Here is a 20,434-nt window from a genome sequence, read left to right on the forward strand (position 1 = left end):
ACACAGTGTACCTCTCACATTACTGGTAGACTTTGTATCACGAACTCAATGGTCAATGGACAAAGAACCCACTATGCTCATTTGCAGTGTCAAGCAGAACACTGCATGCCTCATGATACCACCCCTGCAGGCACACAGATCACACAATATCTTTGTTCGTCAAGCCCTAAAATACTGCAACTGTGTCATATGAGACTGACACAGTCCAACCTGCCTTGCAGCGCCTTTTTGCAGATACCTGCTTGTATTTGTGCCACCTCATCTATCGATACTACAACAAATCTAATTGTTTCTTAAGTAATACAGGATCATTTGCTGGAGCCTGTGCACTGTGCTTGTTACTATGAATTTCCCATGAATTTCTATTTCTACAGTACAAGCTTCAAAATTCTGCTCACTTTAAAGCATAAGTATCCATCTTTTATGATTGGAATTTCTTATTCAGAAGACACACACACACACACACACACACACACACACACACACACACACACACACACACACATGACCACAGTCTCTTCCTTCTGGGACCAACAGCCAGAGACTGTGGTCAGTGTGTGTGATTGTGTTTGCATGTGGCATATACGTGTGTGTGTGTGTGTGTGTGTGTGTGTGTGTGTGTGTGTGTGTGTTTTGCCTATTTTTGATGAAGGCCTTTCTGGCTGAAGGGTCACTTTCAGACAATCTTTTTGTTGTGTCATCTGCAATTCAGCACCTCCGCTATAAGGTGAGTAGCAACTATCCTTTTCTTTGCAATATAAGTTTTAAAGCTACTAAAATCATTAGTAGTGGGAAGGAAAATTGTATCATCTGCATACAACACTGTACTGGACTTAATAAATGATGGTATATCATTAATCAGTATTGGGAATGAGAAAGGGCGTAGTACAGATCCGTTTGGAACACCTACCTTAACTTGCTCTATACTGGACATTTCTTTGCCAACACTTATAACTTGTTTACATTTCTGTAGACTAGATTTTAATAGTTTAATGCAGTTATCTCTAATTCCATTTTTTCCAGAAGTAGTGTGTACCCTACGCAGACGAAAAAGTTTCTTGAGCAAAGCTTTTATCATGAATCACTCGATATAAATATTTGACTACAGAGTCTGTTACGCTAATTATTCCTAAATGTACAAAGAAAACAGTTAACCGTTGGTAAGTTACACATTGCAGTACCTTGGAAAAATCTGGGACTATAGAAATTAGCCAGTGACTTGAAAGGAATCTATATCTTCCTATTTACATACTGTGGATCTACCCGAGTCACTTTAAGCTCATTAGGAAAATGCCCCTCAGATTTATACTTGTTTATACGACATGTTTAGGAGTACACAATACAGTCTTCACCTTCTTTAGTATGTCACAAAATATGTCACTGTCTGATGATTTCAACAGCTTTACTATTCTTAGGATGAAACTAGGTGAGACCTAGGAGAATGTAAACATACTTTTATTTGTTGATGATCTACAACCATTTTTTAAGTAACTCCAGTGAATTGATATCAAATTTGATAATAGGAGTTTCCCTTTCTTCAACAGATTTAACAAAAAAATCCTCTAGCATCAGCAGCAACACTCTTTATATTTCCATGCAGTTTTCACTTATTAGTGGAATTCTACCCCCATGAACCATGGACCTTGCCGTTGGTGGGGAGGCTTGCGTGCCTCAGCGATACAGATGGCCGTACTGTAGGTGCAACCACAACGGAGGGGTATCTGTTGAGAGGCCAGACAAACATGTGGTTCCTGAAGAGGGGCAGCAGCCTTTTCAGTAGTTGCAGGGGCAACAGTCTGGATGATTGACTGATCTGGCATTGCAACACTAACCAAAATGGCCTTGCTGTGCTGGTACTGCGAATGGCTGAAAGCAAGGGGAAACTACAGCCATAATTTTTCCCAAGGGCATGCAGCTTTACTGTATGGTTAAATGATGATGGTGTCCTCTTGGGTAAAATATTCCGGAGGTAAAATAGTCCCACATTCGGATCTCCGGGCGGGGACTACTCAAGAGGATGTCGTTATCAGGAGAAAGAAAACTGGCGTTCTACGGGTCGGAGCGTGGGATGTCAGATCCCTTAATCAGGCAGGTAGGTTAGAAAATTTAAAAAGGGAAATAGATAGGTTGATGTTAGACATAGTGGAAATTAGTGAAGTTTGGTGGCAGGAGGAACAAGACTTTTGGTCAGGTGAATACAGCGTTATAAATACAAAATCAAATAGGGGTAATGCAGGAGTAGGTTTAATAATGAATAAAAAATAGGAGTGCGGGTAAGCTACTATCAACAGCATAGTGAACGCATTATTGTGACCAAGATAGACATGAAGCCCATGTCTACTACAGTAGTACAAGTTTATATGCCAACTAGCTCTGCAGATGATGAAGAAATTGATGAAATGTATGATAAGATAAAAGAAATTATTCAGGTAGTGAAGGGAGACGAAAATTTAATAGTCATGTGTGACAGGAATTTGAGAGTAGGAAAAGGGAGAGAAGGAAACATAGTGGGTGAATATGGATTGGGGGAGAGAAATGAAAGAGGAAGCCGTCTGGTAGAATTTTGCACAGAGCATAACTTAATCATAGCTAACACTTGGTTCAGGAATCATAAAAGAAAGTTGTATGCATGGAAGAATCCTGGAGATACTAGAAGGTATCAGATAGATTATATAATGGTAAGACAGAGATTTAGGAACCAGGTTTTAAATTGTAAGACATTTCCAGGGGCAGATGTGGACTCTGACCACAATCTATTAGTTATGAACTGTAGATTAAAACTGAAGAAACTGCAAAAAGGTGGGAATTTAAGGAGATGGGACCTGGATAAACTAACTAAACCAGAGGTTGTACAGAGTTTCTGGGAGAGCATAAGGGAACAATTGACAGGAATGGGGGAGAGAAATACAGTAGAAGAAGAATGGGTAGCTCTGAGGGATGAAGTAGTGAAGGCAGCAGAGGATGAAGTAGGTAAAAAGACGAGGGCTCGTAGAAATCATTGGGTAACAGAAGAAATATTGAATTTAATTGATGAAAGGAGAAAATATCAAAATGCAGTAAATGAAGCAGCCAAAAAGGAATACAAACCTCTCAAAAATGAGATCGACACGAAGTGTAAAATGGCTAAGCAGGGATGGCTAGAGGACAAAGGTAAGGATGTAGAGGCTTATCTCACTAGGAGTAAGATAGATACTGCCTACAGGAAAATTAAAGAGTCCTTTGGAGAAAAGAGAGCCACTTGTAAGAATATCAAGAGCTCAGATGGAAACCCTGTTCTAAGCAAAGAAGGGAAAGCAGAAAGGTGGAAGGAGTATATAGAGGGTCTATACAAGTGCGATGTACTTGAGGACAATATTATGGAAATGGAAGAGGAGGTAGATGAAGATGAAATGGGAGATACGATAGTGCGTGAAGAGTTTGACAGAGCACTGAAAGGCCTGAGTTGAAACAAGGTCCCAGGAGTAGACAACATTCCATTAGAACTACTGACAGCCTTGGGAGAGCCAGGCCTGACAAAACTCTACCATCTGGTGAGCAAGATGCATGAGACAGGCGAAATACCCTCAGACTTCAAGAAGAATATAATAATTCCAATCCCAAAGAAAGCAGGTGTTGACAGATGTGAAAATTACTGAACCACCAGTTTAATAAGTCACAGCTGCAAAATACTAACACAAATTCTTTACAGATGAATGGAAAAACTGGTAGAAGCCGACCTCGGCAAAGATCAGTTTGGATTCCGCAGAAATGTTGGAACACGTGAGGCAATACTGACCCTACGACTTATCTTAGAAGCTAGATTAAGGAAAGGCAAACCTACATTTCTGGCATTTGTAGACTTGGAGAAAGCTTTTGACAATGTTGACTGGAATACTCTCTTTCAAATTCTGAAGGTGGCAGGGGTAAAATACAGGGAGCAAAAAGCTATTTACAATTTGTACAGAAACCAGATGGCAGTTATAAGAGTCAAGGGGTATGAAAGGGAAGCAGCGGTTGGAAAGGGAGTGAGTCAGGTTTGTATCCTGTCCCCGATGTTATTCAATCTGTATATTGAGCAAGCAGTAAAGGAAACAAAAGAAAAATTCGGAGTAGGTATTAAAATCCATGGAGAAGAAATAAAAACTTTGAGGTTCGCTGATGAGATTGTAATTCTGTCAGAGACAGCAAAGGACTTGGAAGAGCTGTTGAACAGAATGGACAGTGTCTTGAAAGGAGGATATAAGATGAACATCAACAAAAGCAAAACGAGGATAATGGAATGTAGTCGAATTAAGTCGGGTGATGCTGAGGGAATTAGATTAGGAAATGAGACACTTAAAGTTGTAAAGGAGTTTTGCTATTTGGGGAGCAAAATAACTGATGATGGTCGAAGTAGAGAGGATATAAAATGTAGACTGGCAATGGCAAGGAAAGCATTCCTGAAGAAGAGATATTTGTTAACATCGGGTATAGATTTAAGTGTGAGGAAGTCGTTTCTGAAAGTATTTGTATGGAGTGTAGCCATGTATGGAAGTGAAACATGGACGATAAATAGTTTGGACAAGAAGAGAATAGAAGCTTTCGAAATGTGGTGCTACAGAAGAATGCTGAAGATTAGGTGGGTAGATCACATAACTAATGAGGAGGTATTGAATAGAACTGGGGAGAACAGGAGTTTGTGGCACTACTTGACAAGAAGAAGGGACCAGTTGGTAGGACATGTTCTGAGACATCAAGGGATCACAAATTTAGCATTGGAGGGCAGCGTGAAGGGTAAAAATCATAGATGGAGACCAAGAGATGAAAACACTAAGCAGATTCAGAAGGATGTAGGTTGCAGTAAGTACTGGGAGATAAAAAAGCTTGCACAGGATAGAGTTAGCATGGAGAGCTGCATCAAACCAGTCTCAGGACTGAAGACAACAACAACAACAACAACAACAACAGTGCAATTCTCTACAGTGCTGCAATTATGTGCTTTTTAGCTTCCACAATGGCATTTTCATACTCATTACTACATTTAACACAGGATAATCTTGCATGGTCAGTCTTCAGACTATTAGACATGCTATACAACAGCATAACATGGTTTTTCAAATTGGCCAGACATTTAGTTTTATTTTGGTTGTTTGGAACCATGGTTTCCAAGGCTTTGGCAATTATTTTGAAACAATATTATAAAAATATATTGGCGTCAGCAGCCAGAGATTGTGTGTGTGTGTGTGTGTGTGTGTGTGTGTGTGTGTGTGTGTGTGTGTGTGTGTGTGTGTGTTTTCTATCTCCGATGAAGGCCTTGATGGCTGAAAGATCATTTTCTGACAATCTTTTTGTTGTGCCTATCTGCGACTCAGCATCTCCACTATATGGTGAGTGGCAACTATCCTTTTCATAATAATATTGTTACATTCCATCCTGGATGTTCCAGTGTCCAATTAATTTGCATTTGTTTATGGAAAGCTCTCATTAAATTGTGTCAAAAGTGGATTAAGAAACCTATCAAATATTATCTTTCCTGACACAGTACGTAAAGTATAATGTGTGTCACCGTAACATTAGCCAAGGCAGTCTCCGTCAGCAAGGGACTTACAAGATCTGAAAATTTTATCGTTAATGACAGATCTGGAGATCCCAACTTTTGGGACATGCCTAGTTACATTAGTCTTATCGGAACAGAGCCTACTTATATAATTTAGATACTGCAGAGTGCAAACAGCACTCAGTAAGCTGAGTGGTGGAGTGATGGGTCTGTGGGTCCAGTGACACACGGGTGGTAAAGATAAATGTTTTATTAAACTTCAGGTACACATTGAATCATGAGTAATGTGAAGCAGAATCACACCACTCCATCTTAGGCCGGAGATGGCTAGCAGGTGGCTGGTCTCTGCACTGGATGCGTGCATAGGCATTGCTGACATAAGGCTGAGCAGTGGCTTGTGGTCTGACAGTCAGCCAAGTCCCTGACATCAGCAGCATTCTCCATTTTCTGCTGTAACTGCATTTCACTGCAGAACCTGGTGACTCAGGCTCGGCTCGGGTCCATCGTGGAGACAAGTGAAGACTGCTATGCACAGGACATGAGCTGCTGCTCCCTGGCAACTGTCTGGTGACCAGAGGCACAGACAGCTGGTTAGCGTCACTGTGGCACCTTTTCCCAAAAGAATACTCAGAGCAGGATGCAACTGGCCCGATCCTGTCTTGAACCCATGGCTGCAGCTGGTGGCGCCCAGTCATCTCGTCTCCTAGCAGGACCCTGGCATTATGGTGGTGCTGCTGGATTCTGGATTAATCTGCCTTACAGTTCACAGCTATTTATATGGCTCTGAGGTGCATCTGTTGCACTATTATGCGGCTCCTGGTCATCTAGCTCACAACATTGGTCTTTCATCAGTGTGGTGAATCATCCTGCCCACCATGGCTATTACTGCTGTGTGGTGTAGGTTTTGTTGAGCACAGTTAGCCCTTCTCTCAAGCCTTTTTCATACATCTTATTATGAACTATAGGTCACCAAACTGCGTTTACCTGTCATGGTAGCTAATGCAACACAGAATTATGATTTGGAAATGGAAATATTGTCACATCTCCCAATTCTGCTGCAGTTTTAAAATTGACAAAAATATTGTCAAGGCATGCTTGATTTTGTGTGGCTCTATTATTGATAGAATGTTAATTACACTGTCTCAGATATTTTTCAGCTCTGTGACACTATCTTTGTGTTTATTGTATGTGGCAACTACTGTATAGTGGTCCTTAATGGCATGACTGGCAGGTACTTCAAAACCAACAGTCCAGTGAGATTTGATACTAGAACTATATGGATTAAGTGTTTAGCACAGTGGTCAGCAAACAAACTTAAGATTCTCTATATTGTGTGAGTTTCATCTACAGCAAAAAGCCTAATATGTTTGAGACTTACTTCAAGTAGTCTTACACCAGATGCTTGAGATATGCAGCCAGTGGTCAGTGACAGAACATGTATCAGTTCTGTTCTACGAACAGAGTATACCTGTCTACCGTGTAGTGTCACTGTGCAGTTTTTAGAGAAATATGTAAGGAAGCCACTGTAAATCACAGGATGGTATGCACAGTGTGGCAACGTGTGGATCAGGACAATAAATATGCAAAAAGACGGTGAGATGGGCCAGCTGTGTGCTTGGTGAAACCTGCACCATGCTGCAGTAATAGCCAAAGTGGACGGGGCAGTGTCACCACACCAGGGCAATACCCATGTTGTGAGCTATGTGACAGGGAGCTGGCTAAAAATGCACCTCAGAGCCACACAAATGTCTGTGAATTTTGAGGCAGATTCATTCAGAGTCCAGTAGCATCACCCCAATGCTAGGTCCATGCTAGATAATGAGATGACTAGGCATCACCAGCTGCAGCCACAGCTTCAAGATCAGGTCAGGCCAGTTGCTGTGAGGCATGATTTGATTGCTAGATTGAGTACCATCAAAAATTGTTTGGACTCCCATTGAGAGTACCATCTTCTACCAAGTCAAGACACTAGAAAGTGTGTAGATTGTTATGGGGAGAACTACATCAAACTTGATTCAAAAAGTAGCAATTGTGAGTTCCTGTTACAGCTGTATTGTAGAAAATGCCAGAAAGAACAAGTATAAGGAAAAACACACAGTTTGTTAATTCTGATCTGACAATACAGCAGAGCATCATTTAGGTTTCCTGCTGGATTAAAGATTACATACTGGAAAACACAGCGCTGGAAACTGGACTGTCAAAAAATATTGCTTGTGACTGTTACGGTGTGTTAAGTCATTGTGAGTAATGAAAGTAGTCCAATAGGTAGTGTCAACAAGATTACAGAAATAGATGGGTCATACATAACTCAAAAATACGTGAAAGGATTACTTCTCAAGAACTAAACTGAACAGATTAGGGTATTCGGATGCACTGAAAGAGACTCAAGAAAATGTTTCATTGTGGAAGTGTATTCCAGGACTAAACAAACTTTAGTGTCTCTTATTAAGAACTTTATCATGACTGGCACCAAAGTCATTACAGATGGATGGAAATCGGACAACACTTTAAAGGAAGAAAGGTTTCACCATGAGTTTGTAAACCATTTTGTTGAATTTGCGTTGTAGCGACGCTCCCGCACGCTAATTCAAGCTCGCCGGTGTGTGTGTGTTTGTGTGCTGTGTGCGTGTGTCAGTGCAGTGCTGTGTGGTCATAATTACTGTACATGACTTCAGTGTAGTTCCGCGCTCAGCCTCTAGAGGCGCTGTGTTTTCTAGCTTTTATATACATTCTGTTTATTATTATTCCTTGTTTTTTGAGTTAGTGAGTAGTTCCGTGCCTCCTGACTTGTGTGGACGAGTACTGTTTCCTCTCCTAACTACGGAAGTTTCAGAGGATTAAGGATCCTCTGTATAGGCCGGAAGCAAATTTTATAGCTCCGATCTGTCCATGCATGCCGGGCGTCGTCAGGTACGCGCCCGCAATAAAGATATTGTTGCTCAACTGAAGGTCTTCATTCTTCTGAATCACGTTAAGCAAAGGTCGGACAGCCGCCAGTTTAGCTGAACCCGACAGCGTCTTCTGATGACCCGTCTGTGCACACACAGAGCATCGAATGATTATGGAAATCCCAGTAATCATCCATCCAGAGGGAAGGACGAACAGGAGACCAAGATACACTCTATATCTTTCAATACATCTACTTCCACAGTTTGCACTTACGTGGTATAAAACTTCTCTGTGAAACTTTGTCAATTTTCTTAAGAGATATTGTTTACTGCAACACCGACTATGGAAAAAAAGGACTTCTACTGCCAGTATAAATATCACCCAGAATTGTCCAGAATGAAGATATGAATGACGAGTAAGGTAAGTGAAATTATATATGTCGTCATTGGACCATTTTCATTTATTGTTTTCATTGTTTCCAATGCTATAAGCATGTAGTGACCGCTACTCACGTTAATTACTGTGTTTGCACATGTTAGTTCTGTTTGCACCATCCATAGATACAGTTCTGTCACAAATTCACTGACTGCATGGTAACAAATGAATGGCGTAAACCACCAAGTTTGAATCCGCTGCTTGGAGTGCTGAATAATGTTGTTGCCTACTCCTTGGAGTTATAACTTTTGTTTTTAGGTTTATTCTGTTCCTTGGTTACTGTTTTGTTGTTACAAGTTAACTATAGCAACTGTGCTTCTTTTTCTGTAATACCAAGTAATAAACTGTTCAAGTCTATTCTCAGTGCATGTTTGAATATTTATTAAGGACAGGTAGTTCTACATGACAAAAATATACCCATCAGTGGTGACCACAATGTCATTCGTGCTGAGAAAACCGGTCCTGCAACAAAATTGATTACAGAATGGAATTGCCTGCAGTATTGAGACTGGCTGTTCACCTCCCACCGTTTTGGCCACGTAGTCCAGTTCTGTTGTTTGCCCAGGTTGAGGCCAGCTTTTGCTATGCTGGAATTACAGTGGATGCGACTAAGTTTGCATTAATAGTGAGTCAGCTCAAGCAATGCTATGCTTCCAAAGTTCAAGATAAAATCACAGCACCACTGACCGAGAATGCATATGAAAGATTAAAGAATGAGCTTACTCGTAGAGTTGCAGTATTGCAGGAAGACTGTATCAGACAAGTGCTGACACAGGAAGATATAGGCTACAGAAAACCATCTCAGTACCTGCATCATCTCCACAGCAAGATGGACATCGGAACAGTGCCCAGCAATCTTCTGCGTATGCTATGGAGAAGCCGTCTGCCGCCACAGGTAAAGGTGATCATCGCATCACAGACAGAGATGTCCCTGGACTCTGTTGCGGAACTGGCCAACCACATCACAGATGCCATCACTCCAGGTCAATAAGTTAGTGCTGTGACAATGTCTGGTAGTGTCGTGTTCATGGCCCTTCCCGTTTCACGTGCAGATTTCTGTCCACCAAAATTGATGCACTGAGCACACAGATTGGCACATTGCTGTCACAAGAAGATCATAGTCGCTACAAAGGATGTAGCCGCAAATGATCTAGGAGCCATTCCTTGACTCAATCTGTATCAGATGCTGGTCTGACCACTTGTTGATACCACAGAAGATTTAGTGAGCAGGCTAGAAAGTGCAGTAGCCCCTGCGCCTACCCAAATGCAAATGGTGGTTGGACGTAGGTGCCACTGACTGCTCAACTACATCATCACAGCACCTATTCTTACTGACAGAGTACCAGGCCAGAAGCATTTAATAAACACAGGGTCCAACCTTAGTATCCTTTCCAGAGCATCACTGCACTGTTGCATGCCATCCACTGCATTTAGCTTGTCTACCGCAAATAATTCAGCAATTGCAAAGTATGGCACACAGTGTGAAGAATTGCATTTGGGGCTCCGCCGTCAATTCACATGGGTCTTTACTGTAGCAGACGTGGCCAAAGCAATAATCAGTGCCGATTTGTTAGCTCACTATAAGCTCCTATTGGATGTAGCGAATTCCCACCTAATAAACAGTGTTACTGGACTTACAACCACTGGGTACCATTGTAATGCCAGAACATACAACATCAAAGTTATACAGGTTGCAGATGAGGAGTATCGTTTGCTGCTGCATGAGTTCCTGACCTTAACAAGGACTCCATGCATGTCACAGCATGTTTTGCATGATACAGTCCACCATATAAAAACTACGGACTGTGTCTTGCCTGCCGAGATGATTGCCTCCAGGACGCCCTGCCATTGTTAAAACAGAATTCAACATAATGTTACAAGAAGGTATCATCTGACCCTCAAGTAGTCTATGGTCATCTGCACTGCATTTAGTACCCAAAAAGGGAAAATCCTGGTGCCCGTGTGGCGATTACAGAGCGCTCAACTCACGGACCATGCCTGATCGCTACCCAGTGCCACTACTAAAAGACTATAGCCATGCACTGCATGGAGCCACTGTATTCAATGTTATAGACTGTGCAAAAGCATATACCCAGATTCCTGTGGCAACAAATGGCATTCCAAAGACCACTATTATTATGCCATTTGGGTTGTATGAAAGCAAGTTTATGAACTTTGCCCTGTATAATGCTGCTCAAGCCTGGTAGAGGTTTATCGATTCTGTCTTATGTGGGCTGAACTTTTGTATATGTGGGCAATGTGTTGGTGTATTCATCGTCCAAGGAACATCACCAGCACCTGATAGAAGTTTTTGAGCATTCTGAGAAGTATAGCGTGGTGTTACACACAGCTAAATGTGTGTTTGGCCAACATAAAGTCGATTTCCTGGGTCATTGAATATCTCTGAGAAGGTTGAAGCCATACTGCAATTACCCAAGCCATCTACAATAAAAGAGCTATGCAGGTACTTAGGAACGCTCAATTTTTACCGCCATCATTTACTATGCACTGCCAAACAATAGGCGCTGTTGACACAGCACTGGCTTGTTCCAAGGTTAAGAGCAGCTCTCCTATGCAGTGAACTGAGAAGATGAATGTGGCTTTCAAAGTAACCAAAAAGAGCCTAGCACAAGCAGCACTGCTGGCACACCGCAAGCTCAAAGCTCCACTGGCATTTGTGGTGGATGCCAGTCAGTTAGCCATTGGTGCAGCCCTCCAACAGTGGGTGGATGATGCCTGGCAGCTGCTGGCTGATTTCTTGCGCAAGCTGTCACCTGCACAACGAAGATGAAGCACATACAATCAGGAACTTTTAGCCATATATCAAGCAGTCAAGTACTTTTAACCACAGGTTGAGACATGAGAGTTTGTGATATACACCGGCCACAAGCCTTTAACATATGCCTTCTATAAAAACAGCAACACTTGCTCTCCACCGGAGTACCGCCAATTGGAATTGCCTTATATCAGGCATCACTAATTTGGTTGTGGACTGCCTCTCTGGAGTGGCCAGTGTCTCACAACCTGTGGACAGGATGGCACTTGCCAGGGTGCAACAAGAAGATTCTGAGCTACACATCATATTGCATGACAACACTGCAGCACTCAAGTTATGGCAAGTCAACATTCCTTGTGAGAACATTGTACTGTGAAGTGTCACATGGCAGATCACGCCCTTTTGTTCCCATTGCATTTCACAGGCCAGTGTTTGAGTCGTTACATAATCTTTGCCACCCAGGAGTCCAGTTGACATTCAAGCTAGTGTCTCTAAGGTTCGTGTAGCCAGGGATAGAAAGAGACTTCCACAAATGGATGAGAACTTACCAGCATTGCCTGCTTTGCAAAATCACTTGCCACATTCATCCCCCAATAGGAGAGTTCCCAGACACTTCTTCATGCTTCGCCCATGTTCATCTTCATGTGGTAGGACCACTTCCTCCATTGGATGGCCAGCAGTACATATTCACAATGATTGACAGATATACGCGATGGCCTGAAGCAGTATCTAGGGACAACATCTCTGCGGAAACACTATCCACCACTTTCACATCAACCTGGCTGGCAAGATTCAGCTGTCCGCTCCATATCACCACCGACAGAGGCTGATAGTTTGAGTCAGATTTGTTCACACAATTGGCGAAGTTCTGTGACTATGTCCATCACAAAACGACCAGTTATCATCCGGCCAGCAATGGCATGCTTGAACGTTGGCATCGAATGCTAAAGGCTGCGCCAATGTACCATGGAACATCTTGGACATCTGCACTACCCATAGTCCTGCTGGGTCTATGAGCCACATACAAACCAGATGCAGAGTCCTCAGCAGCTGAGTTGGTTTATGGTCAGACTCTGCACCTACCAGGGGAGTTTGTCGCCACAGGCCTACTGTCAGAAATGCATGACTAACCAGAGTTCCTTCACAAGTTATGGGAACTTGTAAGCCAAATCAAACCCACAAAGGCCTCCAGGCATGGTTGTCCAACAACTTTTGTGCATAACAACCTCGAAAGCTATTCGCACGTTATGTTATGTACAGACTGCATCAAGCCACCACTGCAGCCAGCGTATACTGAACCCCATCACGTCCTCCACAGACACACACACACACAATGGTCATCATAATAAATGGCAAACAGGCCACCGTGTCTCTTAGCAGAGTGAAGCCGGCTTACATTTTCACAGAGGCATCATCCACCCTATAGTCAAGAGCTCTACGCCTGACAGATGCAACACCTCGACTTTCAGCACTGCCGCCACAACAGGTCAATGCAGAACCTATACACACCACCCACTCCCGTAGTGACTGCTACTCACGTCAACTGCTGTGTCCATACATATTTGTTTCATTCGCGCCATTCATAGATACAGTTGTCACTAATTCAGTGACTGCACGGCCACTTGGAGTGTTGAGTAATGTTGTTGCCTACTCCTTGGAGTTATAACTTTTGTTGTTATGTTTATTCTGTTCCCAGGTTGCTGTTTTCTTATTACAAGTTACCTATAACAACTGTGCTTCTTTTTCTGTAATACTGAGTAATAAACTGTTCAGGTTTATTCTCAGTGCGTGTTTGAATATTTATTACTTATGGGTAGCTCTACACGATGAAAATATACCTGTCAAGCGAAATCCACATCGCTCATCTTTTGTCATAGTAGTTCCTATCGCTATAAGTTAAATTGATAACTTGCTCCATGATAGTCACACGTTCGATATATATTGCTTGTAAGCATTCTTGAAAATCGCTGAACATTATTGTAAAATCCGACAGAAAAGTCGGAAATCAACATTATTTGCCGCATGTATGAAATATCACCAGTTAAGAATGGCTCAACAGTTTTGGTTGATTTTGGCCTTTTTAGTGTTTGTAATTGTCAGGACAAGATTTGTATGATTGGAAATTTTTGGAAAATCCACAGGAAAAGTCAGAAATTAAAATCAGTTGTGAAAGATTATCACTTGAGAAGGATGGTAATGGTGTTTTTGGTATGAAAATAAAGAAATTGCATTCTGTTTGACGTTTCTGCTGTCGTGTTTCATACCAAGATATATATACATTTACCAGATAGGATTGATGGAGTACATTGAGAAAGTTCAAAGAAGGGCAGCATGTTTTGTATTATCGTGAAATATGGGGGAGGGTGTCACTGAAATGATACAGGATTTGGGCTGGAAATCTTTAAACAAAGGCATTTTTTGTTGTGATGGAATCTTCTCATGAAATTCCAATCACAAACTTTCACCTCCGAATGTGAAAATATTTTGTTGACACTGACCTACATAGGGAGAAATGATCAGCACGATAAAATAATGGAAATCAGAGCTCGTACGGAAAGATGTAGGTGTTCGTTCTTCCCATGCGCTATACGAGATTGGAATAATAGTGAATTGTGAAGGTGGTTCAATGAACCCTCTTCCAGGCATTAAAGGTGATTTGCAGAGTATCCATCCAGATGTAGATATAGGTGTTGTCACCAAAACTCTCGAAAAGTTCTTGACCAATTTACTACAAATTTTTACATGATACTCAACTGAACATTCAGGTGGAAATGGATGTAGAGAGGGGACAGGAAGAGAAGGAAAGAGAGGGGGCCAAAGAAGAGATGGAAAGAGGAGGGTGGGGGGGGGGGGGGGGTTGCACATAGAGATGAGGGGAGGAGAAGATGTATGGAGCTACTGAACATACAGACAGAAATGGACATAGAGAGTAGGAGGAGAAGATGGATGGAGAGAGGGGGAAGAGGTTACACACAGAGAGGTGGGGTGAGGAGGAGATGTATGGAGAGAGGGGGGGATGAGGAGATGCACAAAGAGAGAAGGGACAAGAAATTTAGAATGTATGTGCAATTTCCATACATATTTAGCAGTTGTGAAGCATTGCCAGGGTCTCTATAGTGTGTTTAAAGTAAATTGCAACTTTTGACAGTTCAGCGCAGAGCGAATGGAGGGAAGCATAGTTGTCAGTGTGTGTAGGGCCCGTCAGCGGATGACCACAGTATAATGCCAATACTACTCAATGCAGAACCTGGCAGGCTCGCTTGAAAATGTGAACAGCAAGCTAGCTGATTTGCAATCTTTCTGAAATAATTTTAAAGAAACTACTTTGCCTTATCTGCGGCTTGGGCCTTAGTGACCATATGCCTGCTCCACACTCCTCCTCCATTGTTCCCAGTTGTGAGCCTCCTGCCACCACTTGTCCACTCCTAGTCCCATGTCCTTGGCATCCTTGTCAATATTGTCCTTCCATCTAGTTCACGGTCATCCCCAGTACCTCCTTCCAGCTACAGCTCCCTGAAACACATCATGGGGTATCCTCCCTTCATTCATCCTTGCTACATGTCCAGCCCAGGTCAACCTTTTTCTTCTTATTCTTTTTATAATGTCAGGCTGTGAGTAAACCTCTTTTAATTCTTGGTTTTTTCGAATTCTCCATTCCCCTGTTTGTGAATCTATCACAGGACCATATATTTTTCAGAGGATTTTTCGTTCGAAAACAAGTAGTTTCTCTTCATCTGTTCTCCTGAAGGTGAGGCTTTCACAACCATACATAACCACTGGCATAATCATACTTTGGTACAGCCTGATCTTAAAACTTCTTGACAGGGATCTTTTCTTTAGCACATCCAAAGGCTAAAGTATGCTGTGTTGCCTCCAACAATTCTTGCATTTATTTCAATTTCACAATGGTTCGGATGACTGCAGAGACTACCAAGGTATTTGAAAGTATTTGACCTCTTGAATCGGAGACTGTCCACTGTGAGTGGCTCCCCATCTCTCACTGACTTGCTCAAGACCATGTATTCTACCTTATTTTCACTGACTTGCAGGCCTGACCTACTGGCAATCTTTCAGTATGAGCCTGCCATTATTCTGAGCTCTTCTCTACTACTGCTGATTAGGATTATATCATCCGTGTATGCCAACCGAGTCGTTGACATGTCTAGGGGTATTCCAAAGGGGCCAGTTTTCATAAATTCCCAGTCTATTTTTTCTAGATTGAGGTTGAATAATATAGGTGAGAGGGCATCTCCCTGCCTGAGGCCGGTTTGAACTTCAAACTGTTCTGTTAAGTCATCAGCTTTGTGATGAACTACCTATCAGGTCATTAACAGTCAGTTATTGTGATATTTCAGTAGTAGGTAAATTACTTAAGAATTTTTTAGTTTGCATTGAAAAGTAGGTGTCGCTATGAATTTGTGTTTGATGCATATTAGGTCGCATGTTGCTGTCTATTAAATGTAGATAATACATTGAATTACTCTTTAAACTTGCCAGGATATCGCTGTCTGTTTCCAGTCTTGAGAAAATGTAATGTACATAAAGCTCTCCAACACGAACTCGGGTGTCAGTGAAACAACTAGGATGACCTATTCATAAATTCCTCATATCTCACAAATGGTTTGAGTTATCGAAACAAGATTCTGGGAAATGATAACAGTTATGAGACTGTTTTGCCATGTGATTAATATGCGGAACTTCCATATCTACAGTGATATTCAAATGTCTACAGATTTTTTCAGTTAAATAATGTAATTATTGAGGTCCATGGTGAAACAAGAACTGCTGTGTGTGGTTTTTTTTTTTTTTTTTTTTTTTTTTTTTTTTTTTTTTTTTTTTTTTTTTTTTTTTTTCCAAAAATATGAGTGAAGGAGTTACATGTTTATTTTTATACCCAGAATTTGCTGCTTCATAAACTATTGACCTGACTTGCACTCAGTTGTTAGTTTGATAATACACTATTGCAGAATTCTGCTGCAGTTTCAGTTGCATTGCAATATATTTCTAAACTCTGCTGTGTCTTAACAAGAGATGTGGCAACAGGAGAAGTTATGTATTCCTCAAAACTCATCACAGTTCTTCATGAATCAATGTCTCCTCATCTACCTTCTTGGTATTAAGCCAAACAACTCGAGACTAATCCTGTCGTGTAACATTTGCAGTGACTTATTTTATCAGCATTTCGGTCTCAGTGAGTGTAAACTTCTTGCTGTTTTTTGCACATTACATTTCACCTAGGCCCATACACTCTGTCAGATTTAAATGAGCATGATACAGATGAAAGCTTAAACTATGTCCTTTGTCGTTAGCCAGTTCGTTGACATGGTAGCATGAAGTTTTGGCTTGTACAGCACTAAAAAATTCCATGAACTTTGCCATATACATATTACGTTAAACTTTATTTCATGGAACATTTCTTTGTACCCCGAGCAAAATATTGGCTTTTGTCCACTGCATTGTTGGCTTTATGCATCACAACTGAGTGGTATGGCGTTTTATCCATTACTATTGCTGAATTCTGATTAATGTTTTGCAGCAGATCATTGTCTTCCCAGCTGGTGAACACGTTCTTGGATGACAATTTTATTGCAAATCTCGTATTCCGATGTACTGCACTGTTATCATTAATGCAACGCCAACACAAAACACTTGTTCACGATACCTACAGAATGCCAGAAAATACGACTTTACTGACAAACGTTCATGCAACTGAGGCGTGATACCATGTGATACTATTTGCTCATGGTGGGGCAACGGGGGGGCTTTATCAGCCAAATGGCTGGTGGTGTGATAGGGGAAGCCGGCTCGCTATTGGTGTTACCTGGGCAACAGCACCACATTGCCCTCTGGTCAGTCAAACACCAAAGTGGCAACTAATTTTAAACACCCTATAGTATGTATGTTCATGTGTATGTATGTGTAGGAACTACAGTACTTGGGTAGCAGTTACATATAACAACAACTAACAGGTTGTACTATTCCACACAAACATATTTTATTGTTCTATAAGAAGGTACAAGCATGTTGTCACAAACATCAATCAGAGTGAACTAACTGCAGGTCCAGAGAGGTTAGTTGAGCTGCCTCAGGTCAGTAATATTGTTGCGGGCGACCCCAAGAAGTTACGTCCCCATGTATGTATTTCTCTCTCTCTCTGTCTCTCTCTCTCTCTCTCTCTCTCTCTCTCTCTCTCTCTCTCTCTCTCCCCCTCCCCCCCCCCCCCCCCCTCCTCTAATTTTGCAGAGTGCTGAAGTTGCAGTGGATAAACCCTTGCTGCTAGACCACTCTATCTACACCTACACATCTACACATATCTCCGATAGCCACCAAATGGCATGTGGCAGAGGGCACTGTTCACGCCACATTCATATTTCCCCCCCTCTGTTCCACTCATGGGTAGCGCAAGGGAAAAATGACTGAACGCCTCAGTACAAGCTCTAATTTCCCTTATCTGTGAATGGTGATAATTGCACAATTTGAAAGTTGGTGGTAATAATATATGCTCTACATCCTCGGCAAAGATCAGATTTTGGAATTTAGTAAGCAGCCCCTTGCGTTTAGCGCATCATCTATCTGCAAGTGTGTCCCACTTCAAACTTTCTATGAGATTTTTAATGCTCTCATGATGGCTGAATGTACCAGTCGTGAATCTTGTTGCTCTTCTTTGGACCTTCTCAATCTCTTGAATCAGACCCAACTGGTAAGGGCCCCATATAGACGAACAATACTGTAAGACTGGACAAACTAAAGTATCATAAGCAGTTTTGTTTGTTTAAGGACTGCATTGCTTCAGGATTCTACCAATAACTGCAATCTAGAGTTCGCCTTACCCATTACTTGTATCATCTTATCACACCATTTGACATCATTTCATGTAGTCACACCCAGATACTTGATGGATATTACCACTTCCAAATACTGGGCATTTATTTTGTACTCGTACATTAGAGGGGATTTTTGCTTTGTTATGCACAGTAGGTTACACTTACTAATAATGAGAGTTAACTGCCAGTCACTACACCACGCATTTATTTTCTGCAAATCCTCATTGATTTGTTCACAACTTTCGTGTGATACTACTTTCCTGTAGACTACAGTATCATCAGCAAACAGTCTAATGCCACAGTCAATACCATCAACCAGATCATTTATGTAAATCGTAAAAAGCAGTGGACCTATTACCATGCCCGGGGGCACATCTGATGTTACGCTTGTTTCTTTAGAAGTCTCCTCATTCAGGACGACATACTGCTCTCTGTCTGTTAGAAAACTTTCTATCCATCCGCATATGTCATCAGATAGACCATAAGCGGGCACTTTTTGGAGCAAGTGACAGTGTGGAACTGAGTCGAAAGATGAGGAACATGGCATCAGTCTGGGAGCCAGTATCTAGAGCCTGTTGTATATCATGCACAAAGAGGGCCAGCTGTGTCTCGCATGACTGCTGTTCCCTAAAACCATGCTGGTTTCTGCAGATGAGCTTCTCAAAGTCTAGAAAGGTCATTATGTCTGATCACACAGTATGTTCCATGATTCTACAACAAATTGATGTCAGTGAAATTGGCCAGTAATTATGTGCATCTGATTTTCTACCCTTTTTATAGATTGCTATGACCTGGGCCTTCTCCCAGTCCCATGGAACATTCTGCTGTTCCAATGATCTCTGATAGATTATGGATAAGAATGGTGCTATATTTGTAGCATAGTAAAGATAAATTCTTACGGGGATACCATCTGGGCCAGATGCCTTCTTGGTGTCTATGGATCTTAACTGTTTTACAATCCCAGATACACTAAACACTATGTCAGCCATCCTTGCATTTGTTTGATAATTGAAAGAGGGAATGGTGCTGCAGTCCTCTACCATAAATGAGTTTTTGAAAGCTAGGTTTAGAATTTCAGCTTTCTGTTTATCATCATCCATTACATTACCCGTACTGTCAGCAAGAGAAGGTATTGAATTATTTGTAGCATTCATAGATTTTATGTATGACCAAAATTTTTTGGGATTATTTTTAGAATCTGCAGATAAAATATCAGCAGCAGATATGAGTTGTAACAGTGACACATGAACCATCATTGCTCTTAGGGGCTTCTATTGTTTTGTGGCAGGAACAGATGTGTTTGGCACCAACTAATGCCTGTCAGGTCCACTGCAACCCACAGTCCATCAGTGTTTTGACTCACATTCACTACTGAAGGGATGTACTAACAGCAGATGTTGTCCCCTGTAAATCCAATGCTCTTTAGGGTCTGTGGATGATGTTTCCAGATGTTATATCCTCATCAGTGTGTTCCTCAGGACATGATCTATAACCTCTCAGAATATGTCAATATATAGAAATTCATGTTACACTCTGTGTATGTGTAGTTATAGTATGCATTAAGTTACTGAACATGTCATTTTGATGGGATATTGCCATATTCATGGAACATACGACAATAAACATCTGGTACTATCTTTGACATTCTGATTCTAAGAGGCTATTAATTTTTTCTTTTTTTCTGCTTCTAGGACAGTGAACCCAATATACATTCAACTTTGAGGAAAGGCAAATATATATCATCAATTCAGCTGACAGATGTTACATACAAGGATGTTGGATATTACCATTGTTTGTTTGATAATAACAGTGAGAAAAATACATCTATATACTTGTATGTGAAAGGTGAGAAGAGAACATCAAAGTAAATCTGTTGGGTTATTAACTGCTCTATTTCAGTGTATGAGTACTACTTCACATGTGGCTTGTTGTCTCTGTGAGTAAATTCCAGAATGTAAATCCAGAGATAAGAGATTCAGTTTCTAATCAGTCCTT

The 20,434-nt window shown here is 41.4% G+C and overlaps 1 protein-coding gene across 6 annotated transcripts in view; it reads left to right on the plus strand.

Moving 5' to 3' along the window:
* The window catches only part of LOC126412521 (vascular endothelial growth factor receptor kdr-like), an 864,770-nt gene that overhangs the window by 387,763 nt on the left and 456,573 nt on the right, over positions 1-20,434 (plus strand). For 5 of the 6 annotated variants that reach the window (XM_050082152.1, XM_050082154.1, XM_050082157.1 and 2 more), the window contains exon 3: positions 20,131-20,284. The exons of the other annotated variant lie outside the window; for it this stretch is intronic. In XM_050082152.1, coding sequence (XP_049938109.1) covers positions 20,131-20,284 — 154 coding nt within the window. The remainder of the gene's footprint in view (positions 1-20,130; positions 20,285-20,434) is intronic. 6 annotated transcript variants of the gene reach the window in all.

The sequence above is a fragment of the Schistocerca serialis genome, chromosome 7, assembly GCF_023864345.2.
Source record: "Schistocerca serialis cubense isolate TAMUIC-IGC-003099 chromosome 7, iqSchSeri2.2, whole genome shotgun sequence".
Lineage (NCBI taxonomy): Eukaryota > Metazoa > Arthropoda > Insecta > Orthoptera > Acrididae > Schistocerca > Schistocerca serialis.